Source organism: Cyrtonyx montezumae, unplaced genomic scaffold (assembly GCF_038088225.1).
Source record: "Cyrtonyx montezumae isolate F1298 unplaced genomic scaffold, pur_monq_1.0 scaffold_32, whole genome shotgun sequence".
NCBI lineage: Eukaryota > Metazoa > Chordata > Aves > Galliformes > Odontophoridae > Cyrtonyx > Cyrtonyx montezumae.
This window is the reverse complement of record NW_027072037.1, coordinates 4,848,336-4,866,406: the sequence shown is the minus strand read 5'-3', so window position 1 is coordinate 4,866,406 and position 18,071 is coordinate 4,848,336. Positions and strand designations below refer to the sequence as shown.

The 18,071-nt window shown below is 38.0% G+C and overlaps 1 protein-coding gene across 1 annotated transcript in view; it reads right to left on the bottom strand.

Moving 5' to 3' along the window:
* Positions 1–13,839, bottom strand: part of LOC136053967 (sodium channel protein type 5 subunit alpha-like) — a 36,062-nt gene extending 22,223 nt beyond the window's left edge. Inside the window, exons 1-10 of the mRNA XM_065744975.1 lie at positions 13,567–13,839; positions 12,435–12,553; positions 11,031–11,120; positions 9,891–10,019; positions 7,223–7,314; positions 6,221–6,427; positions 5,564–5,618; positions 4,648–4,792; positions 3,187–3,381; positions 2,257–2,448 (exon numbers count right to left, since the gene is read on the bottom strand). Of these exons, the coding sequence (XP_065601047.1) occupies positions 2,257–2,448; positions 3,187–3,381; positions 4,648–4,792; positions 5,564–5,618; positions 6,221–6,427; positions 7,223–7,314; positions 9,891–10,019; positions 11,031–11,120; positions 12,435–12,553; positions 13,567–13,839 (1,497 nt within the window). The remainder of the gene's footprint in view (positions 1–2,256; positions 2,449–3,186; positions 3,382–4,647; positions 4,793–5,563; positions 5,619–6,220; positions 6,428–7,222; positions 7,315–9,890; positions 10,020–11,030; positions 11,121–12,434; positions 12,554–13,566) is intronic.
* Positions 13,840–18,071: the final 4,232 nt, after the last annotated feature.

Genomic DNA, 18,071 nt, shown 5'->3' with positions numbered 1-18,071 from the left:
TTGTTTTTCTCATCCCTTCTAAGCCCATCAAGAACTACATTAGTATTAAACTGCTTAAAACTAGGAATGGGACAACTTTTCATGAAAAGTTCCACAATGCTGACCTCAGCGTTCCTGATGCACATGAGGAACAGCCAGGTCAACACCTGCATCTTTGAAAATACAAATAACAGTGAAAGATTAGGCTCCTGACATTAACTATGTACACATGCCCCCTGTGCATATACAATTTTTAAAGACTAAACCATTGTAGAACAGGTTACAAAGAATAGGTGGGAATCTCTGAGTTAGAGAAAACCAGAAAAATGGAAGATTCTAGTATTAGGGAGGATGGAGTTACAGCTATCAGCTAGTAAAGAGTTACTGACCAGCCACATCACAGTGTACAGTCTTAGTATTCACTTTCTGCACAATAATTCATGTAACTTCTTTTTAATGGGAGAATATGTAACTAAAGATATGCAGTATCATTACTTCAGACTTTCACCATAAGATTCTTCAATCCCACAAAACTGTTATTCAGAGAATTAAACTGATATCCTTAGCCCTAGGGGTTTACCATTAACTAATTTCCTTTTGTTCTTCAGTATTTTAATGACTTCAAAGCTAAGCAAAACTTAGCTGGTAGAACAGTCATAAAATAGACATGTGAAATGAATTTGTAATAGAGTGCTAAGAGGCTCATTTCTTCAGTCTCCATTTTTTTTTTCTGGATCTAAAAAGAAACAATTAGATCGTTCTAATCACATTCAAGTTACTAGGGCAACTTGTCCTTTCATTTCATTCTGCAATGATAGGTTCCCTTCTGTAATGTTCACTTTTGCAATATTTTTAATATTGAGAAACCTCTAAAAATCCATGTGCCTGCCTGCCTGAAGTTCCCAGTCTTCTTTCTGACATTTCTGTCCATTCACAATCTTTCCGAGTATGTGTATTTAGAAAGGTTAAGAACATCTGTCAACACTAAGCCATTCACCATTGCTCATCTATTTTTCAGAAAACTAAACACTTGGTGATGGGAAGTCCTCTGAGAAACCTGTATTTAAAATGGGAATAGGCTTTGGAAAGACAGTCCTTCAAGTTCTCATGGAATTGATGATGTTCTTCACTAAAGTTTTCTACCTGATCCACTTCCATTTTGGTATCTGTAGCCTATTCGTATGATTAGAAGTAAAGTGTATGCTGAAGAGTCCTCAGTTTTAGCAGAGGTTGCACAACTAGAGGGTTGCAATAATAAGAAACAAAATGTTGCTGTCTTACAGTCGTGGATTACAGAATCCCAGAGTTGCAGGGGTTTGAATGGATCTCAGGAGACCATGAAGTTCAACCCTCCTGCTAAAGCAGGTACCCTACAATAGGTTACATAGGTAGGTGCCTATGGAAGGAAGAGAAGCCAAGAAAGAGAGGACCTGGACAGGCTGGAGAAGTGGGCCTATGTGAATGTAATAATGTTCAACAAAGCCAAGTGCAAGGTGTTGCTCCTGGGATGGGGCAATCCCAGGAATTCATACAAACTGGGAAGAACTCCTGGAGAGCAGCCCTGTGGAGAAGGACGCGGGGGTCCTGGTGGACAAGAAGTTGGAGATGAGCCAGCAGTGTGCACTTGCAGCCTGGAGGGCCAATGATATCCTGGGCTGCATAAAAAAGGGGTGGCCAGCAGGGAGAGGTGAGATGATTGTCGCCCTCTGCTCAGCTCTTGTGAGACCCCATATGGACTGTTGATTGCATCCATGCCTGGGGCCTCCAGCACAAGATGCAGAGCTCCTGGAACAGGTCCATAGGAGAATCACTGAGATGGTTAGAGGGATGGAGCATCTCTCCTATGAGGAAAGGTTGAGGGAACTGGGCCTGTTCAGCTTGGAGAAGGAGGAGAACGCTCCGGGGAGACCTCGCTGTGGCTTTCCAGTTCTTGAAGGGAGCACATCAACAGGACGGGGAACAACAGTTTACACGGGTCGATAGTGATAGGAGAATGGGATTTTGAACTAAGGCAGGGGAGATTTAGGTTGGATGTTGGAAGGAAGTTTTTCACACTCAGAGAGTGGTGATGCACTGGAATAGATTGCCCAAAGAGGCTGAGGATGCCCCAGACCCGGAGGCATTCAAGACAAGGCTGGATGTGGCTCTGGGCAGCCTGCTCTCGAGGATGGTGACCCTACCCATGGCAGGGGGTTGAAACTAAATGATCATTGAGGTCCTTTTCAACCCAGGCCATTCTATGACTCTATGGATACACCCTGTATTCTGCATGCTTACCAGCTTCTTGTGGCAATGACCAGGCTGTGAATGAAATATACTTTCCTCATTACTCTGATCAACAACAATTAAACTTTGTCTTGAAATAGGTTTTTCTCCTTTCGTTTCTTTTTCTTGTGAGTTTTCTAAGCCAGCAACTGACATTTCAGATCCAACATGTGAGGCTTTATTACAGTCTCCAGCAGACAACATCTGTAAATGAAGCAACAAAAGGTTTAACTACTATTACAAGGCAAATAAATAGACTACGATCACACACTGTATAATTAGCACAGAACCATAAAATCATTAAGGTTGGAAAAGACCACTAAGATCACCAAGTCCAACCATCTACTATCATGCCCAATAATCCCTCAGTGCCCCTCAATGTCTCGTATCAATTACTATATCTTCATGTTCTGCATTAACATTTTTTACATTTCAAATATCAAAATATTGTAAAGAGATAGGAATACAGAATAATACTAGTATGACTGAAAAATAAAAGTAGGGTTTCTTCTCAGCTACCATAATTGAAGCTTGTCCCTGCTGCTTTAGATATTGTATTTCACATCTGAATTACAGAATATTAAGGCATGCTGTTTTATCCTCCCTTTTCTCACTTTGGACCTTGAACATAACAACAATAGAAGAATCAAGAGTTCAAACTAAACCCTATAATATTAACCCTTTCTTTAGTAAGCCTAAGTAAACACTAAGTAAACAGTGTCTCTCAGATAGCTGGTATTCTTACACAATCCTGAAATCCACCTGCATTCCAACACTGATCTCAAGAAATTAAAGAAATGGCAACTTTTCTCATGGATGCATGTATCTCTGCCTGTACTTCATGTGTCAGACTATGCATTAGTAGAGAAAAAGAATTTGTTATATCCAAGTATATAAGAAAAGATTTATTTCACTACATATTATATATAACAATGTACAAACCTTTTCTTTCTCTAGAATTTTTTTAGCATCCTGAAGTAATTTTTCCTTTGCCTGTGTTTCAGCAAGAGTAGCTTTGTTTTGCTCTTCATATGCCATAGTTACGACAGCCAATATCAGATTGAAGAGATAAAATGAACATAAAAAGATCACAGCTATAAAAAATAAAATGTAGCTCTTTCCAGAGGAGCGAATAGTCTGTGAGGAAAAAAGGAAAGGTCATGACAGATCCTTAAAAAACAAACACCTGCAATAGAATTAGAAATTAACAACTGATTGTCCTATCAACCCCTATCTCGCTACAACCTCCTTTCAGAGACGTGGAGAGCGACAAGGTCTACCCTCAACTTCCTTTTCTCCACACTAAACCAGCCCAGTTCCTCCAGACCCTCCTCTTAAGTCTTGCTTTCTAGTCCCTTCCTCAACTTTCTTGCTCTTCTCTGGACATGCTTGAGCAATTTGGTATTCTTGTAGTGAGGGGCCCAAAGCCTGAGGTATAGCCTCACCAGTGCCAGTAGAGAGGGACAATCACCTCCTGATCTTGTGACTGCACTAATTTTAGCACAAACCAGGATGCCATTGGCCTTCTTGGCCAACTGAGCACATTGCTAGCTCGTTTTCAGCTGGCAGTTTACCATCACCTCCACATGACTTAATAATTGGCAACCTTCCATACTGCGAAATGGAGTTGTGATTGAAGTGCAGAACCTGGCATTGGATCTTGCTGAATGTCATGGGACTGCATGCCACCCATCAATCTATCCTACCCAGATCTCTTCTGCTAAGCCTTACTATCATCAACAGTCCTATCCACGTTGGTGTCATCTGCAGACATACCCATAAAAAATATATATATATATGTTAATAAAAGTTACTGGACAGAAGTTAAAGCAAGGCATACGAAAACTACAGAAGAAGGCAGAAGATAATTCCACTGTAGCACAGACACTACATAGATATAAGGGATCCAGATAGATATGTCAAAAACAGAACTTAAGTTACAAAATAAAACATAAAAGGCTCTGTTTGTCCCAGTTATCAAAATATGGCCTTGAAATCTAAATGTGCTTGTTCTGAGTCAAAAGGTTTGATGAAGAGTTGGGATTTTGAGAGAGACAGAGTATGTAAGTCCTTGTAGCCCTTTCAGCAGGAGTGAACTCACCAGCTGGACCTATCATATATCCCCAGTCCTTCACTAATTACATGATTAACATACTTAAGTACTGATCACTGTCCTAAGTGCGTTCTCCAACAAAACTATGAGTGCTCATGTTAAGAACGCTGCCATTCAACGGCACTTGCATAAGGTGGTACAGCTTAGCCAACTGAAGCTTTTTCCTTAATATTGATTTTAAAACAAGCTTTCTATCAGTAATGTTAAAATAGGTGCAGATTTTTTCTACTGGACATGAACCTCTGAACTTCATGTCTAAAGCCAACACAGCAGGTAAAAAAAGTAACTACTTGTCTGTACAGACGCTCCCAGGAATCCTGTGTCATCAGACGGAATAAAGAAAGGAAAGCCCAGCCAAAATGATCAAAACTTGTGTAGCCAAAGTCAGGATTGTTCCCAATCTTCCTACATGTATAGTTCTCAGGGCACTCTCCTCTAAATAAAAAAAGAGAACAGTATTTAAGATTGGAGTATTAGAACGTACCGTAACAAACTCTAGTTCACAATTAATTTGTTCATGCACAGATTTGTTCAGCTCATCTGAAAGTTCAATTTCATTAATTCCAAGTACAATTCTGCTAGAAAGGTGTAACTAGCACTTCTGCCCAGATAAACTGTGTGTGCCCCATTCCTGAAGGAATCTAGGCTGGATGAAGCCCTGGGCAGCCTGATTCAGTAGGGTGCAAACAGCCCAGGGGAGGGGGATGGAATTCAATGACCCTTATGTCCCCTTCCAACATAAGCCATTCTATAATTCTAGATGGGCTAATTCATATCAGACAATCCTGGAAAATCATTTGACTTGTCAAAGATTTGTGGTACAGTCTTGACTCGACAGCAACTCTCCTCTTGGATGGGATACATAGAAAGAAGAGTATATAAAACTCTGCTTACATATAAATAATTCACCAGGATGAACATAGCTTGTTAATATGCCACATTCTTTACTGACCTGCTCCCTTCCTATTTTATTTCATATTCTGCACTACCAATTATTTTATCAGTGGTTAGCAACAAAGCATATCTATAATTGTGGACATCCTAGTATTTCCATTCATTTGTTCTCTGAGATTAAATATGATTTTTATTGAATTAAGACAAAAAATTCATCTTTCTGAAAAATCATCAGCATTTCCTCATGCCAAAAATAAAACCAAAATAGATTTAGAGGGGAAAACAAGGAAGTACTGAAACTATTCCACTTACGAAATATTTGCACAGAGCAATACATCAGAAGATCCACTCATTCTGGCACAGATATCTAGTTAAAAAAAAAAAGGATCTTTAACTCAGTTGTTGCCTTAAGCTTCTTCAGGTCCCAGTGGCTGTTCACATACTAAGTTCCTACCACATACAGATAGTAAGCCATACATCACTGCACTGTAAATGATGGCCTAACATACGAAACCCCAGTGAAAGACATATTAGGGTTGTTTCTCTGCAAATCTGTTCATAGGTATGGGAATTTAAATAGATATATAAATATACATATTTATTGTAAGATTTTATTCATCTGTGTAAAAATAAGAGTGCCTAAAAGAAGTAGACAAAATCCCTGAAAAACACAGTCTATGTTAAAATATATTCGAGTGCAATTCCTCTAAATAAAAAGTACCCCCATGCAATAGGCAGAGGTAAAAAAGGAAGTGCTTACAGAAAACACGTTCTGTGCTATCACACAGACTGCTAACCTTTCCTTAAATATTAGACTCACTAATTTCACATTTAGCTGTTACAGAGATTTCACATCACTACATGTGCAAGCACCTTCTGGTGAGAGACACATGCAACTTTTTGGTAGCACTTGCGTTAAAAACAAGTCTGATGTAGGAAGATAAACGATGATGTATAAGAAGAATTTACCTGCTTTATCTCTGTCATATATCTTGGCATCCTTACATAATGTGTCGTCGTATGAAGCATTCAAGAGGACACATTTATTTCTCAAATTGCCCATAAAAAGCTGCAGGCCTATTAGCGCAAATATACTCAAGCAAAAAACAGTCAAGATCAACACATCAGTAAGTTTCTTAACAGATTCAATCAGTGAATTCACAATGACTTTCAGACCTAGAAAAATAAGATTTAATAATATGCATCATGAGAAGAGGAATGTAACAACGCTGCTGCATGACAACAGTCTGAGTGAGTTAAAAACAAATCAGAGTAAGTGATATTGTAGCTTCACATTATTGAGGTAAATATGAGCAATGTATTTTCTTACTTAAACTTCCTGATTGATATTAAAACTGATCTTCTAACTTTAATATTAAAGTTTAAGATGCCATCTAGCTCAAGATGCCAACTAAACAACCTCTTATGAAATGAAATTCTTAAATATAGTGAAGCCAACATTCTGGGAAAGTAATCACAGCAGCTTAAGCTAATGAAGTGTAACATGAAACCAGAAATATGCTGCTATAGCAATTATTATGTTAAGTCAAGAAACTAGATAGGATGCACTGTTCAGAAAAGACATCAGTAAAAAACAGTGAGCATCACTAATGCTACAGAAAAAGAAGAAATTGAAAAATTTGCCTAGGGCAAAAAGTAGGAATGAAAGAAACATATTCTGCTAGGATGCTGCTGAAAGTTCCTACACACATAACAGTCACATCTTGGGACCACGTCAGCTGTCACAAAAAGTGACCATATAACACAGCCTTGGAGGTGTTCAAGAGACGTTTAGATGTTGTACTGGGGGACAAGATTTAGTGGGAACTACTGGTGATAAGTGGATGGTTGGACTGAATGATCCTGTACATCTTTTTCAACCTTTGTGAATATATGCTTTATGAACAGGAGAGGAATTAGTAGATCTCTGCTGAAATAAAAAGATGATTAGTAATACATGCTGCTCCTTACCTGGTATTACTGAAATAGCCTTCAAAGTCCTCAGTACTCTGAAAGTCCGAAGAGCTGAAACATTGCCTGATGTAGTACAGATACTAACGTACCTATAAAATTAAACCATCATGCAACTGAATGACAAAGAACCATCTTTTCATAAAGTGTGAACAAAGAGATTACAGTAATTATAAAATAAAGATAAGAAAAAGGTCAAATATATCCTAAATTAGAAGTCTGAAGTTTGGAATCTAAATTCATTTATAAGGATTGTTGTAAAATGAGCATTTTGAACAGTGCCACTTGAAACACAGCAAGTTTTTCTTCCTGGAATTTGGATGCTTAAATCTTGAAACATTTATCCACAAAAATGTCAATAAATGTAAGATTTTTAATGTTGTAATCACATCATTTCAAACTGACCAATTCAGAATGCTACATACTGCAACAACCTACTAAAGTGAACGCAGATATTGCAACTATCTCATAAAACTATGTGATATACACTTTATGGAAAGGGAGTTGAGCAAAATTAGATGTACAACATGTTAATTCTGTACTGCATGTAACTTTCATTTGACAGTCAATTAAAAACTTGAATACAGAAACCATTTTCCATTTAATTTTTTCAACAATTTGGAAAATTCAGAAAATGAGTACTTTAAGAGCTGCATATTCTACACAACACTCCAAATGGTTACCTACTATTTTGCAAGGCATTCTTCATGTAAGAATAGATACTGTGACTCTTCCTTATATGAGACCATAACTGGCAACTGAATTCCTCAAAACACAAAGCCTCAGTAACAGAATCTGAGAAACATTGGTTGGAAAGGAACTCTGGGGATAACCTAGGCAGCTACTCACTCAAAGCATGACTTCTGTCAGCATCAGATCAGGTCACTACAGCTTTGCCTAGCCTGTAAGATGAAGGTACCTGAAGTACTTACTGTCCCGTTCATTTCCAACTACTACTCGTAATGTATTGAGAAGTGCTTATAGCTACTTGAATACAAATGAATCAGGAGTATGTGCAGCAAGGCAAGACTGCAAAACATAATTGCACAAAAAGCTGGTGGACTACTTGATAGGTACTGATTGTGTAAATTGCTTCAGTATAAAATCCTTAGAGGTTTGTAGATTGTATGTTATGACATCTGAGTACGTAACTTGTTACTCTCAAGGGAAACCCAGCCATGCATATGACAGTTCCAAGCTGCCCTTGTTACAGACCCCATTAGATTCTGTAAGTTTAAAGACCCTTGGAGCAGTAAGCAAGACAAACAGGAAGATAAAATCCTGAACTTTGAGACAACAGACTCGTTGTGTTCAACAGACAACAGTGTGTTCAGAGAATTGTTTGGCAGGAGCCTGGAGAAATTGCCTCAAAGGGAAAGGCAGCCCCTCAAACAGCAAGTTTGATCTTTAAGGATATTTTCTTCAAAGCACAAGAACAACATGCTTCACTCTGCAGACAATAAAGCAAGTGCAGCAGAAGATCTGCTTATCTCAAGAGGGTAGTCTTGACTAATGTATTTTAAAAGGATGTGTAGGAAAGGTGAAGGAGAAAACAAAGTTCAGCTGAATTTGGAGTTGTACTGTTGCTGGAAGCTTACCATGAAATGATGAGAGACGGCAGACAAACTGCTACATGAAACATTCCAATTAGGTATTTGGGAGAAAAAAAATCAAAATGCAATTGGGATGGGTTATGTGGGAGGTTTACCAAATCTCCACCCTTACAGAAATCAGTACTTGACTGGACAAGATCTGGAGCAACCTAATTTAAATTAACTCTGCTTCTGGACCACATGATTTCCTAAAGGTCCCTTTCAATCTACATTACCCTAATAAATTAAAAACAAACAAACAAAAAACCAACTGAAACATATTCAGCAATGCTAAAAGGCAAAGAAAGCTTTGAAAACTCTGAGACTCAGAGTGCATCTGTTCACTGCTGTAAGACTATTGTGCTTTCAAGATTAATGTTCTGCATCTGAGATGCAAATTCTGACTTCTGACTGAAAAAATCATACAGATTTCTGTATGGATTAACTTCATGTTCCACTTTTATTTCTTGTCATTGATGTCTTGATTTTCTTCTTTATTCTCTGACCATTATTGCACACAGAGTAGTGTTTTAACCGGATTTCAATTCCAAATATTTCCACCAACTAATGAAATCTATTTCGGGCCTCCCAGCTGCATATGTAAAGCTAGGTCTGTTTTTCCTTGAGCAGCAATTTATATTACATAGATTCATCTGTTACTTATCAGCACGTCATTCAACATGTTGTGATGTCCTTCGAATCCTTCTCAAATGAGCTTCATCTGATCCAGAGAAGAATAAATAAGATAACATAAGGCATGCTTGGTTTTGGCCATCTATGCAGAAAGCTCTTAAAAGAAAATGAAGAATGCACTGCATTGAGAAAAGTTCTATTAACTGTGTTAACACAGGAAGCCAGCAAGCAAATGCAAGGCAACTCAAAAAAGGAGTTTTTTGCATTTAGGTCTCGTTTTAAAGCCTTTGACTATTTTTCTCTCACTGGGCAGCAGATATACAGGGGGTAACTCAGAGTAACTTTTGAGACTGTAGAACGTCAACTACTACAAAGAACTTCGGAGCATCAAATAGTATATCATTGTCCCTTTAAGTGTGATAGAAAAATTGAGCTTTACTTACGTCACTACAAGAACAACAAAATCCAGAACGTTCCATGGATCTCGAAGAAAGGTAAATTCATTCCAAACCAATCCTCTAGCTACTACTTTTATCAATATTTCACCAGTATATATGGCAGTAAAGAGATGTCTGAGAAGGAAAGCATATATCAAGGATGAAGAAAAACATAAATGAGATTGAAACACGTACAGGGACATTCTATCTTTTCTGTGATTCAACTACAATATGGAAACAAAAGTAAAATCAATAGCATAGGTCTCTTTCAGAAAGACATCACGAGTATAAAAAGATGTCCTCCTGAATATTAGTGCAATTTCCATGTATAACTATGATTACAAATGTTCATGTAAATGTATCATACTATTTCCGGATGAGAAGTAGTTCATTTCCTTATGAAATATTATGGAAGTCCATGTTTATGTTATAAACAGGACAGAAAATACTAAAGCCTTAACATTTTGGCAGAACAGTAGCAGTAAAAATTCTGTACCTAAAATGAACTCCACGTAAAACTAAGCAATTATTATAACTGTGCTTATCTCAAAATATGAGCAATTAAAAATATGGAACCTCTGATGCCACAGGCACATTTTCAAGTTTTAATTCCAGAACATTCACTCAAGTTAAGCTGGATATATGGCACAATTACCAAAGGTAACAAGACAGTATAAACAGATGGCTTCCTAATGTGAACAGCTGAACAGGGGGCATCTTGGAAACTTGCAGAGGAGGGCAACAAATGATGTAAAAGAGCTGGAAGGCATGTCCTATGAGGAAACACTGACACCACTTGGGTTGTCTATTTTATCCAATTCTATCTCATTCGATCCTGCAAGTCAGAATCATGCTGTACAACTTAACTAAAAGGCTGAATCCTTCAAAGGAAAAATGGGCCAATCTCCTACATTACATCAGACAGCACAAATAGCCAATACCAAGTGCATACACGTATGCATGCCTCTAAGAAAAAAGGCTGAAGCTCCACAAAGACTGACCGATACCACAGTAATCCCAATTCTTCCTCAGAGGTCTGTCTGAGGATTTTCAAACCCCAGAATTAGCTCACCACATTATTTAACCTTCTTCAGTCTTGCACGTTAAATTTCCCTAGAGGGAAGAAAAGCCAACTGAGATACTTACTCAGTCCCATTGAGCTGTGGTGGAAGGTTATTTAAAGCCATGGAAGCACAATTGAGTATCACAGTACACGTAATAAAGCCAACAAATAATGTGAATGTTAAGTTAAGGAAAAAGAGCTGCATTATAACACAGTGAAGTACAGGAAAATTGCTAATTTATAAACAAAACCCATGCAGATATTCAAATAACTGCTTTGGTTTCTAATATACACAACTTCTCACACATAATTCATAGAAATCAGTTCAGATCCAATTTCTGCTCAGCTGTGTAAACCTCATGTTGTAAAAATAATAGGAAATTCTCTACAAGCTGAGACAGTTTTGGAATATAGGACATTAATTGAAAATTCCAAGTGGACATAAATGGTCAGTCAGAGCTGCTGAAAGAGATAAGGATCATAAATAAAATGGGGAAAAAAACAGATTGAGAGTTTTCTGCTGTTCAGTATTTCTTGAAATTTTGGAAACCTCAATTTTTTGCAAGCAGGAACATGGAATAAAGAGAAATGGGCCACAACCCCACAGTAACCAGGGTTTCTTAAGAAAGCCTAGAAAAAACAGAGGAAAAAGGTTAATTATCAATTACCACTGTTCTTGGAAACTGAGTCTGCATATGCGTTCTTACAATGAGTACCATGAGTTCAGAAACCCTTCTCATATTATTTGGTGGGTGATGAAAACATACATAAGAAAAAATACCCTTTCATGAAAGCTCAGTAATCACCTAATAACATACTTCTTTCTTTTTTTCTTTACTTAACAAATTTAGTGATCTCCAATGGCATGACTATGCATTCAAAGTCAGCCACATGTTCCCAGAGAGGGATCTATTCCCACAAATTAATAAATCTAAAGGAAAACAGACATCCAGCAGGAAGAACAGAAACCATTCAGTCTACAGTCCTGCACCTGCAAGCCTTTGTATTTTAACTTCCCTCAAACTATATTTTTCTTTTTCCAAATAAATGAGAAGTGGGTGCTCAGAGCTGTATAAGCTTGAGTTTGAACTATCCTTTTTAGGGAAACGCCAGACTCTTTTCAGCAAATCACTGCTCTAATTCCCATCCTCCATGTTTTAATTATGAGGAAGTCCCTGGTTTGTTTTAACTAAAATTCTAAGCACTATACTGGAGATTCACAAAAAGTTCTGGAAAAGGGCTAAACCATCATTCTGTAGCCTTTAAATCAAGTTTTATAACAGTATCTTCAAATCTAACCCTTTACACAGAAGCTTTTTAACACTACAATGCAGCAATCTCACGTAAAAATATTTTGGCTGTTCTGGAACAAGATTCAGTAATTCTCTCAGTATCAAGCCACAGTTTGGTTTATATGAAGAGGAGAATCACAGAAACGTGCACTGTACATTCTAAAATTAAAATGACAGAACCCAACAAAAGGATATATATGGATCAGAATTTTAATCGCTGCTTTTCTGATTGGATTAAAAGGGCCAAGAACACACAGGGCAGGTGTGGCAGTAAACCGGAAAATAGTCCTTCTTTTACTGATTACCATGAAAGTCTATATAAAAAGAAAACAACACACAGTGTTTTGAAATATTTTCTATGCTATGTAACTTACCTGCAAGCTACCATAAGGTCCGTTGCAACTCAGTACTATTGGCAGATGAAGTAAAAACTGAATGTATTTAATAAAAAACTCAGCTAACTAACATTTAAGTAGATGGCTTTGGTTGAATCAGCCTTAGATTTGTTTCATCAAGACTAACACTCTAATAACTTTGAGAAAAAAGTCACTGGAAGGCCCTTTTTGTCAATAATGCCAAAGCTTTCTGCATGTTCTCCAATTAGATGACCACATTCCAATGAGTTGCTGGTATATATTAAAGACAGCAACATCAGACTGGACAGAACGTTTTGCTCTTCAGGTCAAGACTCCCTCAGTAATAAACAACCATACAATAGACATTTAATTTGGAAGAGAATCTACTGCATCTCATTCCTATAGCCAACAAGAGAAAACATTCTGCAGTGGCATGAAATACACAGCGTCAATACTGTGCAATAAACAAAGCTGAGACATCACAAAGTAAAAGAGAATTAACACAGCCTAAAGAAAATTCATCTTTTTGCTATACAGAGTACCAGAAACATTTCAAATATGTCTCACCTAATTTGATATTTGTAATTAAGCAAAAGCACTGGTAGTTAAGTCAGGGCCACCTATTATTACCTACTGAGTTCAGCTTTGCATACTTCACAGAAACTATTCTGAGTAACAGAACATCAGTTAGTCATCTCAAAACCTATTTTTGATCAAAATCTATCCAGTGTATTCTGTTTCCATAATCAATTCTGAATACTGACCAGGCCTTAAAAATACCTTGTAGTTACATAGTTAGGGATACAGTTTAGCACACCTACCCCAACAAATACTAATAATGTTCTAAGATCTGTCTACAGAGCAATCAAAAAAATCACAACTTCTGAATATAATTTTTATTATCTCTCATTGAGAGTATAGCAGATAAAATTAAGTCAAATTAACAAAAAAAAGATTTTTTAAACTTTAACCCTGTGATCACTGTAGTATGGATCCAAATCTTCCAGGGGCTCCCCAATAAGCTCCACAGGAACATCACCATAGAGAGATGGCAGCTTTTTACAGGTTTTCAGATCAAGCTGAGGAGTTGGTTTTTCCTCTTCAACTTCTTGGTCAGTAGTTTCCTGCTTACGTTTGGCTCGCTTCTCTTTTTTCTCAGCAATCTTTTTCTCAATTGCTGCTAAGGACTTGGGAGTGAAACGCTGAAAGCTGATAGTTTCTGGTGGCCAAAACAAGGGATCCATTTTCCTCCTATATGTTTTCAGTGCTTGAAATAGTTTAGAAGAGAAAGCCCTTGATAAGTAGAAATTAATACAAAAAAAAAAAAAAAAAACAATACACAAACTAATACAAATTAAATAAATTATTTCTTCCTTCTGGGAAATCCTGTATGAAAATAGACAAGAAGCAATTAGAAATGTTCAACAGAAATGCTGCCTTTCCATCGTCTGCCAAGCATTTGTGTTGCCCTGAGAAATGATGTCAGCCTTTGCAATGGTCTCTCTAGCAAACAGTTCTGAGAGGGAAGCTACACAACACGTGCTCACAGAAGTAATGACAAAGCATTAGTGGGTGGGATTCCTTCTAGAACCTCAGAGAATAGGCTAGAGTGTGTACACCCAATGGGGGGGAAATTCTAAGCACACACTGACCAGAACATGCTGCTAAAGGTAAATATGACACTAGAATGCACGTCTATTGATTTCCAATGCAGAGTACATATGAATTTTCCATTCAAATCAACCTCAAAATTGCAAATCCCATGACATATTTAGACATCTCTGGTCCAAAAGAGATTGGTCCGCAAGTAATAGTTATAGATACATGTCAGTTACTGAAGGATAACACCCTACAGGGTCAGGAACTCAAAAACATTCCATCAAATAAACATTTTTTTCTGATTATCTTGGAAAGTGCTTTCTTTTTTTTCAAGATGAGAAAAATACGAAGTTGATTGTAAATAAACTAATCATGGTTTTAGGTAAGCCAAAGTGGCTCAAGGCTGACTTTGATGACTATAAAAGTAACACGATCTTTTTATGTAAAAAAAAAAAATCAAAAACAACCAACAACCCAAGGAATACCAGATATACTGATGGAAAGTATATAGGAAAGTATTAGGAACAGACAAAAAAGTAATCAAAGAAAGCAAGCACATGGGTGCTACTGTACTACAAATAACTATTACACATTTTTAAGACAAAAACTTTCCTTTCAGGACAATGTTTTCTAGAATGACAAAGTACTGCCAAAAAATGAGATCATTAATACAGACAGAATTCACAACTGCTCACTGGGGTAATGACTAATCACTACAGATAGTAAGAAATAGATTTAGACTTTCAGAATGAAATACACACTCAAATTCAGTAAAGGGTGTTTTTGATGGAAGGAGTTCTTGAAGTATAATAGGAAAACTAGTAGGAATATAAAGATGTCCTCATTTGTCTTTTAACTTATTTCCAGCATGTATAATATTCAATTCTGATCTTCAAATTATTTCATAGAATCATAGGATCACCAAGGTTGGAAAAGACCTGCAAGATCATCCAGTCCAACCATCCACCTATCATCAGCTGTTCTCACTAAACCATGTTTCTCAACACAACATCTAAATGTTCTCTAACACCTCCAAGGTCGGTGACTTCAGCACCTCCCTGGGGCAGCCCATTATAGAACCTGACCATTATTTAGGAGAATTATTTCTTAATGTCCAGCCTGAATCTCCCCTGGTGCAACTTGAAGCCATTCCCTCTAGTCCTACCACCAGTTACACAAGAGAAGAGACTGACCCCCAGCTCACTACAACCTCCCTTCAGGTAGTCACAGAGAGCAATGAGGTCTCCCCTGAGCCTCCTCTTCTCCAGACTGAAACATCCCAGCTCTCTCAGCCATTCCTCATAAGGGCTGTGCTCCAGACCCCTCACAGCTTTGTTGCCCTCCTCTGGACACGCTCCTGGGCCTCAATGTCTTTTTTGCAGTGAGGAGCCCAAGACTGAACGCTGTACCCGAGGTGCGGCCTCATCAATGCTGGCTACAGAGGGACATCTGGCAACACCCTTTCTGATGCAAGCCAGAATGCCATTGGCCTTTTTGGCCCCCAGGGCACACTGCTGGCTCATGTTCAGCCAAGCATCCATCAATGCTTCCAGGTCCATTTCTTCTACACAAAGACTGGAAGACTCCAGCCACTCTGCCTCAAGCCTGTATTTCTGTCTTCTCTTTCATCTGTAACAGCCCATTGATTATTTGCTGTGAGCATCTGGACATGAACGAATAAATGATAAACTGCAATTACCTGCTAATTTGGTTTTAATACACATTTAGTAGATTCTTTCACAGAAGGAATAAAAATGTCTCACTGTGAGAGGAATTTTACACAAAATCAAATAACTCCATGTTTAACAAAGGTTCAAGAAGTACCTTAAATGAATAAATAAAAAAAAGAATATTACATGTAGCAATACTTAACAATGAGACCAACCATCAAAAGGCTGCAACTACTAAAACCTATGCTTCTGCAGAGCCCTATTCTACCTGGACAGACTGGACAGTTGCACAGAGAGGAACCTGATGATGTTCAACAAGAGCAAGTGTAGAGCTTTGCATGTGGGGAGGAATAACCACGTGCACCTGTACAGGTTAGGGGCTGACCTGCTAGGAAGGAGCACTGCTGAGAAGGATGCAGGTGTCCTGGTGCACAACAGGTTGGCCATGAGGCAGCAGTGTGCCCCTGTGGCCTAGAAACCAATGGGATTTGTGGGGTGTATTAAAAAGAGAGTGGCTAGCGAGTTGAGGGAGGCGATTCTCTCCCCTTTACTCTGCCTCAGTGAGATCACCTCTGGATTAATGTGTTCACTTCTGAGCTCCTCTGTTCAGAAAAGACAGAGCTCTCATAGAAAGAGTCCAGGAGTCCAGCAGAGGGTGATACAGATGACTGAGGGCCTGGAGCATCTCCCTTACAAGGAAAGGCTGAGAGACCTGGGTCTCTTCAGTGTGGAGAAGAGAAGGCTGACAGGAAATGGCATGACTGTTTATAAATATCTGAAGAGCAGGACTCAATGAGGACAGTCTCTTTTCAGTGGCCAGCTGAAAAGAGGGACACAGCGCTGGAACAGCCTGAGCAGAGAAGCCGTGGAGTCTCCTCTGCAGATAATCAAGACCTGCCTGTATGCCTATCTGTGCTCCCTGCTGTATGGAACCTACTTTTAACAGCAGGGTTGGACCTCTAGAGGTCCCTTCCAGCCCCTACAATTCTGTGATTCTGTGACTGTGTACCTTTTACAGCACTCATTGACAGTATTTCCAAAAACATATTTGGGCAAATCTATGTATTTTTCAATACACCATTTTAAGTGACAATGTGCAAAATCAAATTTTAATAAACTTTAATAAACACAGTTCAGATAATCATAATAACAAAACCCCCAGAACAAAGTATTTCAAACAGAAAAATAAACAAAATATTTACAGTGGTTGGCAACCCTACCCACAGCAGGGTGGTTGAAACTAGATGATCTTTTAAGTTCTTTTTCAACCCAAGCCACTCTATGATTCTATGATGAATACTGCAATGAATGCCCCCCATTAAAAATAACTACTAACATTCCAAAACCAAATAAAATTTAAAAGGAATCAAAACACTATTTCATACCTACTCAAATGTGTTTTGAAACAAGGAACTGCAAGGAAAATAAAAGAGAAAGCAGCTCGTGACAACACTACAAAAACAGGCTAAGAACTCTCTTTTCTGTGCTGTACAATACCTCACAAAAAGCCACCATCACCTACTCAGCTGCAACACAGACAAAACACATCTGCTCTCAGATTACTGTTTTCTTCTGTCTAACTACCAATAATTGTTAAAAGATTTAGCAGATTTATTTTATCCCTTTTTAAAAACAAGATGGGAAATACAACACATTTTATTGGAGTCACACTGTTTCTTAAATACATGGTCACTTCCTCCACCCAGCACTTTGTCCCCCACTCTCTCCAAACTGCTTTCCCCAACACAAACCTTGTGTTATTATGTGTGGATGGCTGTTTGTTCACTTGTTTGTTTTGAAACAAACATAAAATAGAAGGTGTTTGCAATTTCAATATAGTATAATAAAATCTGCTCATCAGTTCCAGAATCAGGAACAGATATTGGGTCAGATTTTGCATTACTTAACCATCTTGAAAAAAAAAATCACTCACCAGCATTTTCAGGATATAAACATTTCAGATTTGTGCAGGAAAAGAAATCGCACTATCTGAAGGTAATTAAAGCTCAGATTAGATAGAATCAAAGCCAATTGGAGTACCACTGCACATCAGTGTAGCAAAGAAAGACAAAAAGCAGCCTGAAATGAATGAGAATTTCATTAACATTTAGTAAAACATGATAAATGTTGAAAGAATATCAGTGTGTTTGCTGCAAGATAGCAGCTCTACATTAAAAACAGATTTTCTTTTTCTACCTTAAACTAAA